Source organism: Amyelois transitella, chromosome 7 (assembly GCF_032362555.1).
Source record: "Amyelois transitella isolate CPQ chromosome 7, ilAmyTran1.1, whole genome shotgun sequence".
Taxonomy (NCBI): Eukaryota; Metazoa; Arthropoda; class Insecta; order Lepidoptera; family Pyralidae; genus Amyelois; species Amyelois transitella.
Window position 1 is genome coordinate 6,304,588 of NC_083510.1, and position 22,523 is coordinate 6,327,110.

At 37.5% G+C, this 22,523-nt stretch overlaps 3 protein-coding genes across 3 annotated transcripts; 2 read left to right on the plus strand and 1 right to left on the minus strand.

Moving 5' to 3' along the window:
• The first annotated feature begins 1,687 nt into the window (after positions 1-1,687).
• Positions 1,688-3,388, plus strand: LOC106131664 (endocuticle structural glycoprotein SgAbd-1-like). Its single transcript, XM_060945121.1, has 5 exons — positions 1,688-1,980; positions 2,231-2,321; positions 2,650-2,725; positions 2,952-3,151; positions 3,293-3,388. Exons 1-5 carry the CDS (start codon positions 1,688-1,690, stop codon positions 3,386-3,388), a joined length of 756 nt encoding a protein of 251 aa, XP_060801104.1.
• Positions 3,389-8,987: 5,599 nt separating this feature from the next.
• Positions 8,988-18,161, minus strand: LOC106139678 (uncharacterized). Its single transcript, XM_060945122.1, has 5 exons — positions 17,685-18,161; positions 16,929-17,510; positions 16,571-16,774; positions 14,629-15,915; positions 8,988-14,491 (listed from the first exon to the last, which is right to left on the minus strand). The coding sequence occupies exons 1-5, from the start codon at positions 18,159-18,161 to the stop codon at positions 10,910-10,912; spliced, it is 6,132 nt and encodes a 2,043-aa protein (XP_060801105.1). The 3' UTR covers positions 8,988-10,909.
• Positions 18,162-20,029: 1,868 nt separating this feature from the next.
• Positions 20,030-22,072, plus strand: LOC106131655 (endocuticle structural glycoprotein ABD-4). The gene is made up of 4 exons (XM_013330826.2): positions 20,030-20,041; positions 20,794-21,050; positions 21,274-21,394; positions 21,883-22,072. Exons 1-4 carry the CDS (start codon positions 20,030-20,032, stop codon positions 22,063-22,065), a joined length of 573 nt encoding a protein of 190 aa, XP_013186280.2. The 3' UTR covers positions 22,066-22,072.
• The last annotated feature ends 451 nt before the right edge of the window (positions 22,073-22,523 follow it).

Sequence of the window (22,523 nt, forward strand, 5' to 3'; positions counted from 1 at the left end):
CATAATTGGGTGAAACAATGTGCAGCAAGTAACATTAACATAATTTAGGGTTAAAATTGCTAAGCGTCTACCTCTCGTGTTGTACAAATGCTGAATACATGTATAATTCGGTTAATGACAGCTGGTGGGTAAAAGGGACGTGTATGAAACTCACGTTTGAACGATGGCACAACAAAAAATATCAGCACAAAGCAACCCTGCTAACTATAAATGGAATATTCGGATCTCACGGTAACAGTAGCTCATTGAGAACGCTGTGCAACTAGTCTTGTTGAAGCTTCATTAAGGTAACATTTGTTAATTAACAGTGTTTAATTATATTCTGCAGAGCAGACTTTTGAGTGAAATTTGAGATGTGTTATACATATATTTATGTAAGGAGATGTAAATCCTGAGGGATTTAGTACCCCTCAACGTGAGTTTGCTTATTTTTATTTCACGGCTACATTGTTTGATCAATTTGAAATATAAATTAGATATTGCAGAATTTAACAAAGAAAAAGCAGAAGCGAAATGTACCCTTAGAAATCAAGATTGGTGATTCCGAATTTACAAACAAAAGATATAAATAAAATAGAGAAAAAATAAAAAGAACACAAAAAATATTATTATTGCATAGAGTTTTAAGGTGGTTGGTGGTTGTGTGATTCCTGGTACCGGTATTATAAAGAAAACAGAATGAAGAGTATATATGAGTTATAAGGACCATGGGAAGTATTGATCATTGATTCCCCGTGGCAAGAATCTGATATTGTAAATTATTTTGAAAATAAAAGAAATATAACTTTACTTGTTGTGGGTCTACTGGAAGAAATTCCTACAAAATTATATATGTTATTGTTACGTATTTATTATGCAAAAAAAAAAAATAACTGGACGTCATAAATAATGAGACTTTATTAAAATGTTGATGATGTCATCAAGGTGAGCTGATGATAACGGAATTTTTTGCCAAATGTAATTAAAAATTTGTCATTGCCAACAAAAATAAATTAATTTTGTGAATATGTGAAGTAAATAAAAAAAAAAAAAGAAGTCTAACATTTTATTCATTTAAACACTTAACAAACGGACTGTACTAGGAATTCAATGAAATAAACTTATCAACGTCCTCTTAAATTCATATTGCTGACATTCAAACTTTACTGTAATTTTTAATGCGAAAGTCTGTTTGTCGATCTGATTCCGCTTTCACAGTTAAACGGCAAGTCAAACAAAATTTACTTCTTTTCTGGAAATTCCTCTGGTAACTGGAACTTGGCTGGAAAAGAAAGAATTGTAGAAAGACGAGGGCTGGGACCATGGACCATTTTCTTCATAGCGTAAATATTATCAATCAAGTTTTCCCTGAAGCGAAAGCTCTTCATATTTAGGTAATTTGTAAATAGACTAATAAAACTACCATAACATAACATTGTTTCACATTTTAACTTGAAAGTACGTTCACGTACGCTCCAACCGCATAAAATGAAAAATCACGTTATTTTCCGTTCTCGTGGTAATTTCGGCAAATCGTTTCTTAATGCACTCACCCCAGTCCACCCCATAAGGTTCCAACATGCCCAATTGCAAATCGATTTTGCGTTATTATGCCAGTCAGTGCCCTCTTTTTCGATAATAATTATAGTTATATACTTTTTTAGATAATATTACATGGTCACACTTTCACATAATCCTTATTATACAGATGACTCGCGCAATAATCCTCGTGCTGCTATTCTGCTCGCTATCGTCATGTCAGTCTTCTTCGGCGGCGACGCCGTCACTGACACCGCTTCCAACAGTGGGTCCTACTCCGTTCCCTTTCACCCCGACTCCGTTCGCTCCTACCCCTTTTACCCCGACTCCATTTGCTCCATCCCCTTTCGCCCCAGGTTTCAATAACCGCTTCAATTATCCGTACAATCCACAAGCAGGACCAGCTGTTCCTATTCTCTCGTTTACCAATGACCATGGCGCGGCAGGAACTTATTCGTACAGGTAAAAAGTATAAGATTTTATGTTCAGTAACGAATAAAAATAATTTAATTTGGAGAACTTCGTAAAGGTATTAGTGAGAACCCCTGGGAGAGATCCGGAGTCTGTCTATGACTACAAATCAGGAGTGAATAAGATTGGGTTTCAATGCAATAATTAGTATAGTACGCTGACATGCGATAGGAGAGAATCTTAAACAGAAAAGAAATTGAAATTATAAATTTAGTTGTAATAAAATCATTTTCTATTTCAGTTTTACGACTGCTGATGGCAAGCAAGCGCAGGAGAGTGGCTTCTTAAAGGATGCCTATATTGATAACAACGGCGAGCCTCAAGGGACTCAGGTAACTCTTTTACATAAAAAGATACTAATATCAACACAAAAACCCACCGAATGGGCTTCTGACCGATGGATGGTGCCTTAAGAATTTTGCAAATTCCCACGTGCTTTCATGGCCCTGGTAGAGGCTAGACTTATAATAAATATTTTAATGCAAAGCTTCGGAATGTTAATTCTTTGTGATGTGAATAACCTTTCTATTATTTCGAATTTTTGGACACAAATGTCACGAACACAAAAGCTGGCTATTACCTGACAACCAGACAAGTAGTACAAATCTACTCTTTAAAAAAATATTAAGTTGCAAAAAATGCTAATTTAACCTTTTTCAGGTGGTTCAGGGTAGTTACGCCTATGTAGCACCGGATGGTACTCCAATTCAAGTGAGCTATGTTGCAGATGAAAATGGTACAGTATACATATAACGCAATCATTTTAAAATTATGTTTATGTATCAGTAATTTTATGAAAATTATTAATGTAGTATTTTTATTATAATGAAAAACAGATATAACGAAAAAGTCTCTATACTTTTGATGCTATCAAATGAGTGTACATAATTATTAAAGTAATTGGTTATATGAATGTAAATTTTATGTCATATAATGAAATTGTAATTGTGATTGGTTTGCAGGATTCAGACCATCAGGTGTTCACATTCCCGCAGACGGCAAAGCGATCGTTCCTCCGGTTGTACCTCCCATTCCCGGCGTTCCTCCCGTCCCACTCGTAGATGGCAAGATTGACCCCACCCACAACAGATATCATCACTTCTACAACAATGGCTATAATCGCCCTTACGACCCTAGGTATCCTTATGACCCTCGCTACCCAGCTGACCCCCGATACCCTGTTGATCCCCGGTACCCTGTTGACCCCAGATACCTAGCTGATCGCAGATATCCAGCAGATCCCAGATTTCCATTCAACTCCAGATATCCCTTAGACAATAGGTACCCTTACGACCCAACAAAGTACAATTCTTTATACAACCCTTACAACAATTTCAGTAACGGTTTGATTAGCAACAAAGCGCCTAATAAAGAGACAACCAAGAAGGAGACGTCATAAAACCGAGAAATTTATGCGTGAAATCGATGTAATTTATAGATATAAGTATTAATGTACTTTTATTGAAATTAAATGAAATGGCTACATTCGTGTTGATAATTTACCTGTTATTCTTTCAAGTATAACATTATGCAGATTTCTTTCTCGATGTCGTCAATTTTTCACGGACGTTCGATAAAATCGAATTTCATACATGTCAATAACATCTGAAAATTTACGAACAGGTCAAGCCTTGTATGTTGCCTTGTAACTTGCGATAATACTTTTTATAAGAATTTCTATCCATACTATTATTGTATGGTAAAATTTGTATAATAAAATTAATTATTGTTATTAACATAAATCTGACCTTTCAAATGTATCACGTTTCTCATCACACATGTGATATCAAGTTTTGAGAAAAATTAATAGGGAATTTACTCAAAAAATCTACAGAAGAACTAGTTCTCGTAAGGTTTTCTTGAATGTTATTAGGTTTATTAAAATCGATGGACTTAAGTGGTTTTTCTAAATATTACTTCAGTGCAAAACATAGTTAAGTAATCTACTCGTACAAAAACAGTGCTCAATGATAGGTGATAAAACCTGTGTATGAATTCTTGAGCTATGTCTATTTTTATTTTGTGTCCTTGTTGTTGAGTATTTTCAAACAATAAGGTTAAACATTAATTAAAGATAATTTACGTAGATAATGTTCATTTTATTTTACTTCCTGTTAAAGCCAAGCTTATTTCATGCTGCTCTGTTAGCACAGCGTGTGTAAGCTATTTCTCTGCCCACGCAAGTTGTAAAAATCAATCAAGGAAAAGCTGATAAACTTAGGATTCTTCTCATAATTCATCTCGAAATTATTTTGTAATTTCTTCATCACCAAGCGTTTAACGTTGTTTTCTAGTGACTACCGGCTACAGTGGTCTGCCTTGTAAGCGAAAAAGACGTGACATGTACATACACGTCACGTCTTTTTCATATTTGTACACATGTATAAATATGATTCAAGCCAGGTTAGGTTTCCATATTATGGTAACTGAGTCACAGAAATCAGGTTTACCTAAATCGTTCCATGCAATTCTTGACTTTCCTCAGACATCGCTGGATTAGATACTTGTATCTATTCGTATATAGGTCTTGTATATTGTATTTAGGCAAATTAGTTAACTCACCTAGTTGGAACAGGGTGTAATTATTAAAATCATTTAATCTGAAACAGTTGTAAATAGTGATCTGGATATACATAGTCCCTGCTTGAAGTATGGTAAGAATTAACATAAATGTCTAATTACGTAATAATTAAAGAGATATTGAAGAATATTCTGATGATTTCATTAATTTATTAATGTGGAAGACAACCGTTGAGACGAAGTCAATTGTTGCACAAAAGTTGAGGCTCGTAGCCGCAGGTCTAACTTTAATCAATAGTTTGACCACAATGACATATGTAATAAAAATAACACAATAGCACATAACACATCAATATAAATGACATTTGGCATAGATAAATGCGGAATTCAATCAATACAAAAGGGAAAAGTTGTCAATAACTCTTATCAACTAGCTACCGGAGAAAATATAGAACCAATAGACGATACAATAGGATACAAGTATTTAGGTTACTATCAGACACGTCAAATTAAGGAAAAAGAAGCTAAAACAACATTATCAAATAAATTCAAAACTAGACTCCATAAAATATTGAACACTCATTTAAATTCAAAAAACACTACTAAAGCTATAAATGCATTTGCGATACCTACACTCACCTACTCTTTTGGTATTATTCACTGGTCACAAACTGATTTAAAAAAGCACCAACGGACAATTAATACTCAATTAACGAAATATAGAAAACATCACCCGAAATCATGCATCCAACGCCTAACACTCCCCAGGCAGGAAGGAGGCCGCGGTATTATAGATATACAAAACCTGCACAACAAACAAATAACCACACTTCGTTCATTCTTTCATTCTCAAATTTCACCATTACACAAAGCCATAGTTCAAGCAGACGATAAATACACACCCCTTAATCTTCGAGATTCATCCAAGCAACCTAACGAAAATATTACTACCCCGCAAGAAAAGATTGAGACATGGCAGCAAAAATCCCTACACGGGAGACACCGTCACGACCTCACCAACCCTAACGCCGACAAAACAGCGTCGAACGCGTGGTTGAAGAGGGGCGAACTGTTTCCCGAGACAGAGGGATTTATGCTAGCTATCCAAGATCAAATTGTAAATACAAGAAACTATCAGAAACATATAATTCGTGACCTCAACCTCCAATCCGATCTCTGTCGCCATTGTCACAGTGCTTCAGAAACAATACAGCACATTACCAGCGCATGTAGATCCATTACACAAACAGATTATAAACACAGACATGACCAAATTGCAGCTATCATCCACCAATATCTTGCATTTAAACACAAATTGATTCCTGAAAAAACAGCTTATTATAAATACTCCCCACAAACTGTACTAGATAATGCGCAATATAAAATATACTGGGACAGAACAATCATTACCGATAAGACTATTCACCACAATAGACCTGATATTACCTTTTTTGATAAAAATAGCAAAACCGTTTACCTTATCGACATAGCCGTTCCAAATACCCATAACCTCACATCCACACACACTGAGAAACTAACAAAATATAGAGATCTAGCTATCGAATTAAAAACACAATGGCGTGTAGACAGCGTAAAAACTATCCCAATAATTATTTCAGCTACTGGCGTTATACCTACGACTCTCCGTAATAGTTTAGAAAGCCTACAAATTCACCCTCTTACTTATATTCTCCTACAGAAAGCTGCAATCCTTAATACCTGCAGAATAGTCAGAAAATTCCTTTCTCTTGACTAAAATTTTGTTCTTTCCTCCACTTATTTCTATACAATATTTTTGCTTGGTCAAAAGCCCGTAAAAATATTTAATTCCCCTGAAAAGGGTGTAAAAAATTGCATAAAAACATAATAATAATAATAATAATCTTTATTGCAGCTATAAAATGCCATATCACATAAATTAAATTAAATTAAAATTATTTAAGGTCTAAATTAAATAATAGTGTATATTCTTAACCTAGTTTACTTACTAGGTCGTCACCGCCGGTTCTCGCACCGATGCACATCAATCCAGTACCTGTATATAGGACTGTTAAAACTACCACTCACCGCCCGTAATATACCGTTATTAGAGCAACATAATCTTTCCCAAAAAGAGGCTATGCGTGCTCTCACAATAGCAAAGAAATCGGGCACTCTCGCCTCGGCGAACATTTCTGATGCACTACAGTAACGTGGCAGTCGCATGAGAGTGCGAAATGCATCATTATACTGCACCCTCATGGAACTGTAAGCCTTTTTCGTAAAGTCAGTCCAAAGCTGACAAGTATACAAACATTGGCAGTAGGCATTGAATAATGTCAACTTAACCACGTCACTACACTTGCCAAACCTCCGTGCCAACATGTTACACCGAACCGAGAGCGCCCGACGTTCTCTGTCTATATCCTGGTCATCCCTGAGGTCAGGGGTAAGAATATGGCCTAAATATCTGAACCGTTGCACAGCCCGAACTGCGGAACCATTTAGTTTTACCTCAGGTATATTTTCTGGACCACTTCCTGCCTTAAAAATTAGCATTTCAGTTTTGCTAGCATTGTATTTCAGTCCGTGCGCATTAGCATAATGTTCACAAACCGAAAGTAACTTGGCCAAACCTTTAATAGAGGGGCTGAGTAGCACCATATCATCAGCATAGCTGAGATTATTCACACATTGGCCTCCTACCCAACAGCCAATTCCTGTGCTCCTCAGCTCCTCTATCAGCCCATTGACGTATACATTGAAGAGATCCGGAGAGGTTAAGCCCCCTTGACGTACACCGCATTCTAGTCTGTATTCACTAGAAGTCGCGTCGCCCCATTTTACATGATTAGTTTGGCTTCCATACCAGTACCTCAACAGGTCCACTAATGCAAGTGGTACTCCCGAGACCAGCAATTTGCTCCAGAGAATTTCATAATTCACAAGATCAAACGCCCGGCTCAAGTCCAGAAAACATGCATATACCGTTGTACCTCGACTTTTATAATAGTTAACGGTATATTTTAGAGTAAATATAGCGGAATCTGTCGAGAGACCAGGGCGAAAACCAAACTGCGCATCATCTATCTTCAAATTTTTAAGCAGCTCGGGCTGTATCAACCGCTCAAATATCTTCCCCATAATAGTCCCTAGAGAAATGGGTCGATAGTTACTGGAGGATCCCACATTCCCGGTCTTATTTTTGACAATAGGGACAACAACGGTCTTCATGAGATCGGGCGGTAAGTATGAGTATTTTACACACAGATTAAATAGAGCAGTTAACTTAGGGCACAGTTTATCCCCAGCATATAAAACGTGTTCCAGGCTGAGATCATCATGACCCGGAGATTTTCCTGACTTTATTCCTTTAACTGCCTCTACGACATCCTCTTCAGAGAATACCACTATATCCTCCGTGTTCGGGTTAAGGCAGTAAGAACTCCGGAGTACCGGCAGGGGTTCTACCTTGAAAGCAGTGGCAAACAAATCTGCTATTTGCTTGTGTTGACGCAGACCATCCACAGTTGCGGGCAGAGTTTGTTTAAAATCAAACTTTTTTGTTTCCTTCCAAAATTTTGGGAAATTTTTTTCCTTTCTATGTTTGGCCAGAATATCTAATTTAATTTTTTCAAAATTATTTTGACACCATTTAAGTTTATTTTTAAATGTTTTTCTACTATTTATCATAGCCTCATAACTATGTCCCGTGGATGGCTTGCCCGACCAGACCCAATTATTAAAGTTGAGTCTGTAAAGCTGGTGATGTTGCTTTACATGGAGATTCCAGCCAGTCACCTGCTTGTGCCTACTTGTTTTATTCGTGCGAGAACCGGAAGACTTAACGGCTGCTTGTCGTAAAACACTCACTATATTGTTATACAAGTTTCTTATAAATAGTTGATGGTCATTGATTTTAAAACATGACTTGCCAGTACAATTATCACAGATTAAAATATGATTGATGCGTTCAAGATTAGCCTCACAATGATTAAAATAACAACCCTTTTGACTAGCATCTCTTATACCCCATCTTACTCCGGCAGAAACATTCACATCCTTTGTTGTGATACCTTCCATCATCACACCGATATTGCATTTAACACGCAACGGAAAATGATCCGACCACGAAACGTCATTGATCACACTGATCTCATCAATCGCCTCCCAGCCAGCCTGCGAGGCGACGCAATGATCCAGCCAGCGATGGGTACCATGAGCATCGCTTAAAAATGTGAATGTTTCTGATTCAATTCCTAGCTTCTCAATATCCGCACAATGCCATTTTTGTTCATCACAGAAACTTAATAATTCTCGTCCAAATTTTGTACCCGGATGGGAGTTGAAATCACCCATGATAAAGGCAGATTGTATACCGCTTTCCTCGACGATAGCACTCACCTGAGATAAACAAGTTATAAACTCTGTGAGATTGTCAGGTTCGTCCGTAGGCAAATTATGGTCCAGCGAGTCGGAGGTCTCAAAAAAAACCAAAATTTAAAATACTAATTTATTAAAAGAATGAAATTACAAGTTATAATTACGACTAATTACAAGTAAGTGCATGGGTCGAAGTGTGAAGCCCAAGTGGCCGAGGCGTCCGGTCTCCGGGCGGGCGTCGAGGCTTGCACGTGCTGCTGCGTCGGCACTTTACTTCACTTGCGCAATTCATTGCATCGGTGCCGTGTGCAATGATGTGACAGGTCAGCGGTCTTCCTATAGGACAATCCCGTAACACCTCCACCCTTAGAAACGCAACTATTTTAGGTTCTTTAACGAAAATGTTGCGTTCGATATTCTGTTTGCAGGGCTTGGGATGCTGTATATAGTTGTGGATCTGGAAGTTTCTTCAGTCTTCGGGATATCGTCTGTGGTTCCAGGATTCTGTCTTCGGTTCATATATTTGCGGCTTAATATAACCGTAGCTGCGACTGCAGTGATGCTCAGCAATACATATAATGGTACTGTAGTGTGGTATAGGGATGCTGTATTCACTTCGTCCATTTCCATGGGTTTCTGGGATAAAACTCTATCTTGAATGTTCCGAAGCATCTTCAGGTCGATAGAATTAAGAGTTATCGCTGGCTGCGATGAGATGTGTAGGTCCGGGTTATCGGGGATGTTGAATATCTTGACGGGTTGTCCTTCGACGCGATCTTGAGAGTTGTAGATGGTGAAGTCATCTGTTTGAACTGAACACCGACGTGGAATAGTAATGAGATGGCTACGATGCAGAATTCGGTATTCATCTCGCTCACATGTAAATCGTACTTTGGTTGGCCGTGGAAGAGTTAGGATGTAATGTCTGTCATCCAACTTTTCTAGCGTCTCTCTTGTAAGATTGACGGTGATCTGCTGGCAGGAGTCGTCGATGGCCTGTCTGAAGATGAGTGTCTGGATACAGTCAGAATCCGATCTAATTTGCTGGTAAGTTGTTGGTTGACATAGGTATCGAGATTGTATCTTCGGGCATTCTGCCTCTATGTACATGTACTCTTTACCGTTGGTTGCTAGTAAAGGATGAGGGGGTATTAGGATTTGGTTATATTGGTTGGGTACTATAGGTAATTTATAAAGATCATAGGTTTCTGTTGAAAGTATTGGAAACTTGAAAACTATAACTATTTGTCTATTCATATAATATGAACCTGCCTGTATGATATTATAATAGTCTCTTAAATCTATATCTAATAATTGTTCGTTATTATATAATTCCTTAAGTTTTCTAATAATCTTACTTAAAATGTCGACTCTTAACATCGAGTGATGGACACTTGATGTACGAGTGAACGCCAATATATCTTCTATTCTGCGTAATTCGTTTGAGAGTTCATCTATATTATTGGTGACGATCGATAAGAACTGAGCTAACTTAGCGTATTTTATCAGATTGCTATTCTTATGGATCTCGTCGTCTAGAAGGATATTCAATGTATGGTTAAGTTTCTTTTGATTTTCTACTAGACTAACTAATACACTCGCATGATGAGCCATCCACTCCTTATTTAAGCTAACGTGGGTATTATAGTTACTAGCTAATTTCTTTTGATTGGTTTCAAGAGATTCAATGGCCTTATTATAGTTTATAGCGTCTGTATAATCTAAATTTCCTGTTATACTTTTTATCATAGACCCTAGACCATCTACGAGACCTCTTCGTAAACGATGGGGTTCTAGACTGTCCAGTTCGTATGTTGTTTTATTTAATTTGTTACTTAAGTAATCTACCTGGTGTTCAAATATTTGATAAGTATCATTAGGTAATCTAACTTTTAGTTCTACGATTTGGTGTTTAACAAGTTCAATATGTTTCTCAATGCTACTAAGCTCAATGTATTGTAGGAAGGAGTGGTCATGTGTTACTAGTCTAGTAGGTCCCAATTTGAAGGGCAAAAGTCCAGGTCCGTCTTCCAGGCTGTCAACTTGAACTTCTTGCGCTCGTGTCACGGTCAGAGTTAGGAGTAACCTGCAACAATTTTGCTGACTTGGGGATTCTTTTCAGTCTAACTTTTGCAATTGGGCCGCGCTTTTTAGAAGTATAGATATGGATCGGCAAATCCGCCAATACAGTATCTTGGGTATATCTTGGGGCTATCTTTTGCCTACTGGCTGAAGGGTTGGTTATAAAAACTTGTTGTTGGGGTTGGTATTCTATTTCCGGCTCGCGATTTTTATTTCGGTTCTCTATAATAGCCTCACGTTCAACGGTGGTAGAGTCATGTATTAGTTCGTACACTGTCTTCATTCGGTCTTTGTGTGTTTGTAGGTACTGTTGCATTAAGTGTCCAGTAACATCTATGTCTATGGGATCTCGGGGGTTAAAGTGGCCATTTATTAGATCATATGGTCTACACTTAGTAAAACTATGTACGGAACTATTGTAAGCTATGAGAGCATAAGGCATTAGATTAACAATGGGCTCTGTTTTTTGTTGGATACTAAGAATACGGAGATGTTCAAGAAGGGTAGAATGGAATCGTTCTATGTTGCCATTATCACTAGGTGTATGGGCCAAGGTCTTGTGGTGTGTTATTTTATGTAATCTTACGAACTCTGAAAACATTTGGTTATTAAACTCTGGTCCCTGGTCGGTGACTATTGTTAAGGGAAGTCCATGATGGGTACAGAATGTTAGGAGCCCTTGTAGGATGCTGAGTGCTGTACCATCCCTAAGGATGTATGCCTGTGCATATTTCGAGAAAACGTCAATGAAAGTTAGATATTTCTCGTTTTGGGCAGTGAAAAGATCCATATGGACTACTTCGAAGGGCTTAGACACAGGTGGGACAAGATTAAATTGTGGCTTAACGGGGTTTCTGTCATATTTAGCCTGCCCGCATATGGTACATTCTCCTATAAATTTTGCGATGTGTTCTTTCATCTTGGGCCAAAAGTAGCGATGAGAAAGGGACAAGAAACATTCATTTATACCACGATGGTTAGTTTTGCCATTGTGATAGTTGCTGATTATTTCTTGTTGCCTCAAGTACTGTTTGACATTCTCTATTTCACTTTTACAAAGTACAAGGTTCATAGCTGAATTTTTGAAATTATTTTGAATGATAGGTATGATTGAATACATCGCAAGTGGGGGGTTTAACAACATACCAGTCTTAACTTTAGGATTTACATATTCTTTGACTGTATTAATAACTTCTTGTTCTAAATTTGATTCCGAAATCTGTACTGAAACTCGGGTATGTGTATCAAATGGTTTAGTTACGACAGGTCGCTTTTTTACGTCACCTACGATAGTTATGACGAGCTGTCGGTGAAATTTATTAAGGGGTTCATCGGTAATGGGGACTTCTAATATCGGGTTCTCCTCACTGGTATGTACCGTGGCTGTTGTGGAACCCTGTAATGTCTGTGGTTTTTCTGATGGATTACCTATTATGGACTGTAGGTCGTCTAACAATTGGTCTAATTCTTCATTGTGAATTTCTACCCTAGACAGTGCGTCGGCGTTCGTATTGCTTTTGCCTTTTTTGTATATGACACTGAAATCGTACTCGCTTAATTTCAGTTTCCATCTTGTAAGCCGAGAATTGGGTTCACGCAGACTCATTAGCCACTGGAGTGGTTTATGATCTGTTAACACCTTAAATTTTCTACCAAACAAGTATGGCCTGAAATACTTGGTGGCCCAAACTATGGCTAATAGCTCTTTCTCTATTGTGCTATAGTTGGTCTCACTGGTATTAAGAGTACGAGACGCGTAGGATATAGGTTTGTCGGAACCTATGGGCCCTTGAGATAATATGGCTCCGATTGCGAAGTTACTTGCGTCTGTAGTCAGTATGAATTCTTTTTCAAAGTCAGGGTATTTAAGTATGGGGTCATTTGTCAGTAAGCTTTTACATGTCTCAAAACACTTAACGTAAGCCGGATTATCAATTGATATTCTCTGACCTTTCTTAAGACAGTGGGTCATTGGCTTGGTTATACGGGCAAAATCTGGTATGAATTTTCGGTAGTAACCGAGGAGGCCTAAAAATTGTTTGATTTCCTTACTGGTTTTGGGGATTGGATATTTAACTATTGCGGATATTTTATCGGGATTTGGCTTGATACCGTCACGAGTTATGACGTGACCTAAATAGGCAGTCTCAAGCTTGAGGAACTCTGACTTGTCCATTTGTACTTTGAAGTTAGATTCCCTGAGTCTCTGAAAAACCTTTTCAAGGTTAAGGATGTGCTCTTGGAGAGAAGTACTAAAGACTATTATGTCGTCCAAGTATACCAGGCATATTTCATTTTGAAGGCCTCTAAGGACATTGTCCATCACTCTTTGAAAGGTTGATGGCGCATTTTTTAATCCCATCGGCATCCGAAGGAATTCAAAGTGCCCGTGCTCTACATTGAAGGCTGTTTTAGGTATATCTTGTGGATTCATTTCGCATTGATAAAATCCGGACGCCAAATCAAGTGTAGTGAAGTATTGACACTTTCCTAGCTTGTCAAGTACGTCATTGATGTTCGGTATAGGGTACTTGTCGTCAATAGTCTTTTCGTTTAGTTTACGAAAATCGACAACTAAACGCCATTTTTGTTTGCCGGATGCATCTAATTTCTTGGGAACTACCCAGATGGGGGAGCTCCATGCAGACTCCGAGGGCCTTATTATTCCCTGATCTAACATTTTTTGAATTTGATCACGGACTTCTTGTCTGTGTATAAAGGGATACCTGTGGCTTTTAGTGTAGATCGGTACCTCATCCGTGGTTTTAATAGAATGTTTAACTTGGTTGGTGAATGTCAAGGCTTCACCATCAATATAAAATATATCTGAGTATTGTGAGCAAAGCTGTAGTAGGTTGGCTTTCTCTTCTGCGTTGAGGTGGTCTGTACGTAGACGCGACAGAACCTCTTGGGTTCGCTTAGACATGGGCTGCTGATCTATGCTAGCACTATCGACATTGAACAGTTCGGCATTCGCGGGTCTATCCAAAGATAATATAACATCGTGATCGGATGGGTTTTCAATTTCTATCACACCGCGATTGTTCTTAACTGAGGTTATACATTCATGAATTAGGCAGTTACACAATACTTGTTCCGGTATATAAGCATCACCGTCCCCTACATTGATAGGAAGTCTAAGTAACTTAGAAGATTTAGCTGGTATGATATCCTCGTAGAGGTTAACGTTGCGCGAGTTATACATTTTGATAGGGTTGGACGCGTTGCTAGTTACTATTATTAAGTCTTTAAGATCAAGTTTGGCTTCCCATTGGGTGAGCAAATCTAACCCTATTAATCCATCAAAGAACTCGTGAAAGTCATAAAGGAATAATGTAATGTCATTATCACAATTGAATTCTTGGAAACACGGTAAAGTTATAGAATGATCACTTTTAGAAGTACCGTGTATATTAGTTATTTGAAAGGGGTCATAATTCAATTGCACATGAGGGTAGTATTTCTTTGCTGCAATGGGACTAAGGAAAGATTGGTTTGCGCCAGTGTCCAATAGAAGTTTAAGAGGGGGATCAGTTATCTGCACATAGGGTAACTGTCGTTGTGTTTGCAGATTAACTTCTATTTTAACTTTTTTGTAAGGCTGGCTATCTGAAAATCCTCAGCTTGGCTAGACGATGGCTGGGGAAGGTTATCTGTCTGTCCATTATAAGTCACTTCCGATATACTCGGTCCTTGTCCAGTATACAGGTTTTCGTCAAAAACATTATAGTTAGTCCTGTCGTAGTCAATAGGTTCAACGTAGTTATAGTTATTATAGTCACTATAGTCTGGTTCGTAATACACGGGGTAGTAATTATAATCAGAATCATAAGCATAACACTCGTTCAGATTCACATCTCGAGATTTGAAATAATTTGTGGGAGGCGGATTGCCATGTTTGGTCCAGTCATGGCCACTAGGTGGTAAAACTCTTGGTGTAAAATGATTAACGCCGCTCATAGGGCGAGGACCGGCATTATTATTAAAATTTCGATTTGGTAATCTGAACATATTACTATTGGCATTATAATTTCGAGGTGGTGCTGCGAACATCTGTTGGGTGCGTGTAGGCATGCGAGGTGTAGTTTGATTGAGTTGGAATTGTGCATTAGGTTTAGGTTGATAATTATTAAAATTCTGACGAGGTGGAAATTGTGTCATAGGACCAAAGGTGAAAGGTTTAGGTATTTGAGGTAGTTGAGTTTGTGGCGATGGCGTTGGTGTCTGTACAGGTTTAGAGGCGGATGACCCTTGTAAGTTTTTAGGGAGTCCTTCATTACGTTGCTGTAAATACATAGTATTTAACTCCTCCTGAACAAACTCCAATGCTTTCTCCATGCTCTCTGGACGCATGCACCTTATACGAGATCCCAAAGGTTCTTTGAGTCCGCGAACAAAAGCCTGCATTGTCAATTTTTTATACAGGTCTCTCTTAGCAGTTACGGTCGTGGGGATGCTTTCGTGTAAGGTTACAAACGTCATTATAGTGCTAAACAATGTCTGACACCTATCGTAGAACTCTTGAGGAGAGCTATTACCTTGAACTTGCATAGCTAGATCGTTATACAAAGTGGTCTCATCTCTTTGGTCACTGAAATTATTAATAAGATGGTTTCTGATACCTAACCAATCGGATGGAATACCATTCGCATTTATAGTCAATGCGGCATTGCCCTTTATCTTGTTTAGTATGCCGTTAATCAAGAACAGATTGGTGAGGTGGTTATCCTCCGTCCAATAGGCTCCTACAATCTGATCGCATAATTGTATAAAGCGAGGCAGTGTATGAGGATTGCCATCAAAGTCAGGCGCCAATCGAAGGGCCTTAATTATAGTGTCAGGTTCAACATGCCCAGTGGACGGCTGTCCTAATGGTATTTGCTGCTGAGCCATTTCTACGCTATTACTATCTAAATCTAATGAATCTAAATCTCTATTACTATCAATAAAAGTGTCTCTAGCCTGCCTGGATGCAGAGCTATGAGGTAATTTACGAGGGTGAAAAATTTTGGAAGTTTACTACACTAGGAAATTAGGAAATAGGGAAAGCAACACCACGAATAAATTGTAGCGTACTTACAGTATCATGTCTCGATACCTGGTCCTTCTTGAGTGATATCGAAGATCGGATATCTCCTCCGCCCTCAGCTCGACGAGTAGAGATGAGTAGGTCAGCTCGACGAAGGTTCGAGAACCAGCTAGTCACGCGGGACTCGGGCTGAATTCCAGCGGAAATCTTGATCGCGATCGCGCACGCCTAGCTCGAGCCTACTACCAAGACTGCGCCAATTATGGTCCAGCGAGTCGGAGGTCTCAAAAAAAACCAAAATTTAAAATACTAATTTATTAAAAGAATGAAATTACAAGTTATAATTACGACTAATTACAAGTAAGTGCATGGGTCGAAGTGTGAAGCCCAAGTGGCCGAGGCGTCCGGTCTCCGGGCGGGCGTCGAGGCTTGCACGTGCTGCTGCGTCGGCACTTTACTTCACTTGCGCAATTCATTGCATCGGTGCCGTGTGCAATGATGTGACAGGTCAGCGGTCTTCCTATAGGACAATCCCGTAACAGGCATGTAAACATTAATTAACAAAAAAGATCGCAAGCCCAACTTTACATGAACCGCCGCAATCCTGTCGCTGGAACTGTCTATCACTGTCACATCAGGAAACCTGGACTTCCGCCACAAGACAGCCAGGCCTCCGTATGGACTACCACGTAAAATTCCAGTCGATGTATCGACGGAACTCGTTGCAACACAGCCAAAATTACTATCAATGTTGTGTGCATAACCTAGGTCATGAGGCAGAAGCCACGTCTCCTGGAGCAGAACAAAATCATTATTTTTACATAGATCTTTTACACAATCCGCTGATCTCTTAATTGATTTACAATTAAACGATACAATAGTTGTCTTATCTAATATTGTACAATTCATAAAAAAAACACTATAATTTGTTAGCATTCGATCTTACATTTTCGCGAAACAGTCTATATTTAGTTCCTTGCGGCCAAAATTCATTTGATAGGAATTTATCCAACTTAGTTTTAGACACAGTAACTTTAAACGATTTGAAGGCCATCTCATAATTTTGCACAAGTAGTTGGACTTCTAAACATTCTTCTCCCATTTCTTCTATATACTCTTTAACGTCCGCCTCGCTAGTCGTCTTAGAAAGTCTCGAAACATATATAGAAATAGGTATATCTGCTACTTGGATTCTACTTAAATTCTGTGCAGTCCCACATTTGTTACTTTTACGTACATGTTTTTTACGTTGTGGCTTTTGTTCAACTAAAGTAAACCCATCTTCTGTAATACTTCTTGTGCGTTCTTTTTGCAACGGCGCAGAGTCTATTTTCGCGCGACTGCATGATGAATTTTGTGCAATATCCCGATACGACGGTGTGTGTATAAGTTCGTGAGTGTCAAGCAGTGCGTTTGACCTCATAACCGGTTGTGCAATCGCCTCAGCTGATATCGACTCGGTCGCGTGTTTATTCACAGAAGGCGGCGAGAGCGGAGTATCGTTTATATTACTATCGTACAGTTGCATCTTTGCTGATATGTCATTATTTTTGTTCAGTGATATTTTTTGTACTTTGTTTTGTTGTTTTGTCATTTTATTTTCTATTCTCATTATTTTATCATGCTTTTGCATACTATTATACGAGTTATTTGTTTTAAGCTCATGCAATATTCGCTTAATGTCGTCTATATCTTTTCTTACTCCCTCTAGGTCCGTGGGCGACTCCTTAGGCTTAGTGGATTTTAAAGCCGCTACCTCTTTTTTTAACATGGCCATCTCCTTAAGAAACGCTGTCACATCGACGTAATCAAATGTAACAGCGGGTAACTTAGATATTTTCTGAGCTACAAAAATAGGTAAACTGGTATATTCGTACTCCTTAATGATTTTTATTATTTCCTGGATGCTTTTCTCCTCCGAACCTTCTTTTTTACGCATAATTTTCTTATGTGGGGCTAGAAGTGATATGACAATTTGACGTGCATCTTCGATTTGTTCAAACGAGTAGGAGCTCAGGCATATCTGTATTATTCCAGTTTCTGGTAAAGTATCCACCTTGTCAGTAACGAATGCCAACAATTCATTGATAACCACATTACACGCGGAGCATTTCACAGATGAGTCGCATCTTTTGTCATTATTAGTTAGTATACGCGTCTGCGCGCGCGCTAAAGGCATCGCGCACACGTTCCTATTACACGGCTGACACGAGAAGACTGATATGAGGGAATATGATAAGTACTTACGAAAACTAAGATTTGTGAAATAATAAGTTAATCGCTCCCATTAAATTTTTCTTTATCCCTTAGGATGACAAGAACGTGTTTGTAGAGATAGTTATTTGTAAACAAAATTAATGATACAGAACTGAAATTTGTTTATTCAGAACCTACATCTATAACAGTCGATTGTGGGAGACATTGCTATTGTATGAGAAACCTTGATGAGGCAATTCCAATAATTTTAAAAAAGCCTTGTTGAAGTATGTCACACGCTTATACCTGTAACTGGTTTGTAGTTAATAATAGTGAGAGAACAGAAATTTTACGTATAATGATATGCATTTGAGAATAGACCATAAAGACATCAATTACCGTTCGGCATCAGCAGATAACTACTTACGTTTAGTATTGTGTACTTGCGGTTAGTATTAGAAAACGTTGTATTTTACGATGAAAAAAATAGTTACATAAAATTTTTTTTATAGATAGAACTTAATAATCAAATCCAAACAATTTTGTTTGCTTAGTATAGTGGATTGTCAAGTATCTCCCTATATAACATTATTTCTGTATGGTCGGTGTTTTGTAAACGAGGATCCACAGCAGTGTTCCCGCGCCTTAAGGTTAACTTTACAGGCATAGTGTTACATAATTGATATGCATTTACTCAAAATGATTTAGTTAAATTCCAATGAAAGCAATTGCTCTGTTGACATTGTTTAAGGGTTCCGTACCTAAAAGGTAAAACGGGACCCTATTACTAAGCCTCTGCTGGCTGCCTGTCCGTCTGTCTGTCACCAGGCTATATCTCATAAACCGTGGTAGAAAGTTGAAGCTGAGTCGCACTTGACACATATTTATGATTAATCACCTGCCGGATTGCCTAAAATCAGATAATTCTGTTGAAACCTATAAAATACTACTACGTACTATGCTATGAATGATTCACTTTCGTGACTTTATCTTTACACAGTTTATATATCATACGATACCTACAAATTAGTAACATACAAACGTCAAAAAACAATCTATGAATGGAATTCGAGAATACTTAAATCATAAACTTCACTTTTACCGACTCATAACAAGTCTTTACCAGTAGGTACCTATCAGTTCTACGACATCAGGAATAGTTTACTTCTTAGGGTAGTCCCTAAGATACTCACAGAACATAGGTGGCAGATTGCCATACATGAGGTAACGGGTAAGAATTCCGAAAACCATCAATGTAGTGGTTGAGATTGTAAAAGTCAATACAGAGAAAGGCAAGGAAGACAAGGCTAATAAACTTGGCATTTTTCTTTTAGGCAATGGGACAGATGGAATTGCAACCTGTCACTATATGAATTTCAATTCCATACAGTTTAAGCTTATCAGTCTTTTCAAGAGTCTTGGCTCTGTCTACTACTTATGGGATAAAGACTTGATAATATGTATGAATGGTTTAGATTCTGTCGTATTCTGAATGATTTGTATAGTCTTGCATCAAGTTTCTTAAAAAACTTCTGATTCTAAACTTTACTGTAAGTTTCAAAATAAGCTGTTTAGTTTTTGTTGCACACTGCTCAAGCCTAAGCTTATTTAAAAACTGAAATATATCTTCACCGAATTTTTAAGATATCCTTATGTTAAAATTCCCATATTTTCCGTACAAGAGACTTTCTCACACTGTCTTTAGTCATAAACATATCCATAAACTTCGCACAGATTGCATCGATGCGTAATTGCAACAAAATTTTTTCGTATAAATACGCAGGGGTGTGCATCAGAAGTGCATCATTTCACAGTGTTCTTCCGAAAGCCAACTTGCAATTGCAGTTTAAAATGAAGTGTGTAGTAAGTGTCAGTGAATTTATAAAAGTTGAAATAATCTGGATTTATCTAAACTCGTGGGATATTGTGAACAAAGAGAGGTTTCCTATTGTAACAATTTAGAGTGGAAGCAAAGTGACTTTATTTTCGGATTGAAATTTTCAATTCGGATTATTTTATAACCTATTTTTTTATTACATTTACCTAGTATGGTATGGATAAATTAACGTATATGTTAATATCAATTAATGTACAGTATTGCTGGAATGTGCAATTTTGCCTTAGTGGTAATTCGTAAAAAATTTAAAAATTTAATTCATCATATGAACATCGGACTTGCGCAACCAATGTCATATTATTAACTGAAAATTCCCAAATTAGATAATATGTCATGAATTCGCGACTACAAAAAATATTTCCGAATTTTTCATTTATCTGCTTCGCATTTATTCGCATACCAAAAAGTAAAGTTACAATCATTAAGCTTTCTGCTCCTCTGCAGATTCAGTTTGAGAAATTATTATTATATTCTTTACATTTATCAAAGGAAAATCAAGGTAACCTATCTTAAAACCTTCCGTATTTGAACATAACATTTTGACCATCAAAGGATAATATATAGATAATAGCCTTTTGTCAAATAAGTGGAAGCCATAAATCAGAATACCTAGGCCTATTATTCCGATTTCCAATTGGTTCTTAACTTCGGCCGGGGGCTTAACACATATCCGTATAAGGCTTCTCATAACCATAAAAATATTTACGTTTGATTGCAGCTAGCTCTTCTGATCATGATCGGTATCGTCAGGGCTGACGTCAGCAGTTTTCAGACGCTCCACCCGCAAGGGGCAGCCCTGGTACTGCCTTCTCACCCACAAGTATTGGTCACCCCACACTCACGTCTTCAACCCCTGCCCAGTCCACTTCCACCACATCTTCAACTCCGCTCGCAAGAACAACAGTACACCACGGAACCAATTCCCATTATCCGCCAAGAACAAATCGTAAATCATGACGGGTCCTATAAGTGGAGGTATTTATGTGACATTTGTCCTTATAAATGTCCGATATATAAATATTTAATTGTTACGAACCTATTTCTTGTATTCAACATAATGCCACTCGATTTATTCAATGCAAAGTATCATTCGGCTACAGTTACATTTACATTCTACTCAGGCGCTTCGTTAGACTAATTAAATATAATATTATGAGCGGCTTGTATTATTCATACGTCTTATAATAATTACTTGCAGTTACGAGACCGGCAATGGTATTTCGGCAGAGGAGCAGGGCTACGTGAAGAACCAGGGCGTGCCTGATGCGGAAATACAGACGGCCCAGGGCCAATACCAGTATACAGCTCCAGATGGACAGGTAATTTTGAGATCAAATTATATAGATTTATAATTCGATTTTAAATAATTAAAAGGTAACATAAAACTTCCAAGTTTTCTGACAGATATATGTGTTTAGTATAATGTGTTTAGTATAATATCACTGATATTATTGTTAAATGTATTAAATGTTAAATAGCATTTAATACATTTGAGTAAATATCTGAACTAAATATATTACTTTATGTTCATGTAAAATGTCAGCTAAACACTCAGTTCCACGTAATGATTAAATACACATAGATAGTAAATATTAGTGTAAGTTTAAATACTCATAAATAAACTCCTCGTAAACAATATTTTTACATACTGAAAGAAATACAGAACGTTATCAAAAAAGTTTAGATTTCTCTGAAGTTATTTATTTAATTTAATTAGACTGGAATAGAAGAAACTGTCATTTATTGCAAAAAGACATGTGTAATAACCTTATAATGCTTGTAGTATAGTTTTATTTCCCAATTTCAGGTGATTCACCTCCAATATTTAGCCGACGAGAATGGCTTCCAACCGCAAGGCTCCCATCTGCCTACTCCTCCCCCCATTCCTGAAGAAATCCAAAAAGCTCTTGACTACCTTGCAACCCTCCCTCCAAGTAACGAGCAAAACACACAATCGAGGGACAAACATATTCCTGTGTTCATTAAATAAACATCCTTTTACCGAGAAGGGTTAAGGGAGTTTTGGAGAGACAGGATTAACTAGTTAGTGACCAGAATTAGTCTGACATTTAAAAAGTCAAGGGCATAGTAGGGTATGCTTATTAATTTATTAAATTACAAATTCTACATGAAACTCCCTTAACTTATCAAAAATATGACCCGCCCAGAAAGTCTTTTATAAGTTATAGGACAGTCACATGATATTTTCGTTAGTTGGGCTTAAACTAAATTCAAAAGACTTTAATGTATAAGATAGAATAAACAAATAGTAATCATAGTTTTGTTTATATAGTAAGAAGTAGAAAATATTCAAAGAAGATAATTATTTTAAATGTTACTATAAAATGTTAGAAATAGTTATTATATTTAGATAAAATACGTTATTTAATTTTATGACATTATTTTAATGAATCGATTCTCAAATAAATATTTCTCATATATAATCTA

Bases quoted from the DNA above. Each gene is read 5' to 3' on its own strand.
- LOC106131664 (XM_060945121.1), top strand. From the start codon at position 1,688: ATGACTCGCGCAATAATCCTCGTGCTGCTATTCTGCTCGCTATCGTCA. The intron at 1,981-2,230 runs GTAAAAAGTATA...TTTCTATTTCAG, and splicing joins GCAGGAACTTATTCGTACAG to TTTTACGACTGCTGATGGCA. The intron at 2,322-2,649 runs GTAACTCTTTTA...AACCTTTTTCAG, and splicing joins GCGAGCCTCAAGGGACTCAG to GTGGTTCAGGGTAGTTACGC.
- LOC106139678 (XM_060945122.1), bottom strand. From the start codon at position 18,161: ATGCCTTTAGCGCGCGCGCAGACGCGTATACTAACTAATAATGACAAA. The intron at 17,511-17,684 runs GTAAGAAAAGAT...ATATCAGCAAAG, and splicing joins CGCCCACGGACCTAGAGGGA to ATGCAACTGTACGATAGTAA. The intron at 16,775-16,928 runs GTAAGATCGAAT...GTTCTGCTCCAG, and splicing joins ATAGACTGTTTCGCGAAAAT to GAGACGTGGCTTCTGCCTCA.
- LOC106131655 (XM_013330826.2), top strand. The intron at 21,051-21,273 runs GTATTTATGTGA...AATTACTTGCAG, and splicing joins GACGGGTCCTATAAGTGGAG to TTACGAGACCGGCAATGGTA. The intron at 21,395-21,882 runs GTAATTTTGAGA...TCCCAATTTCAG, and splicing joins ATACAGCTCCAGATGGACAG to GTGATTCACCTCCAATATTT.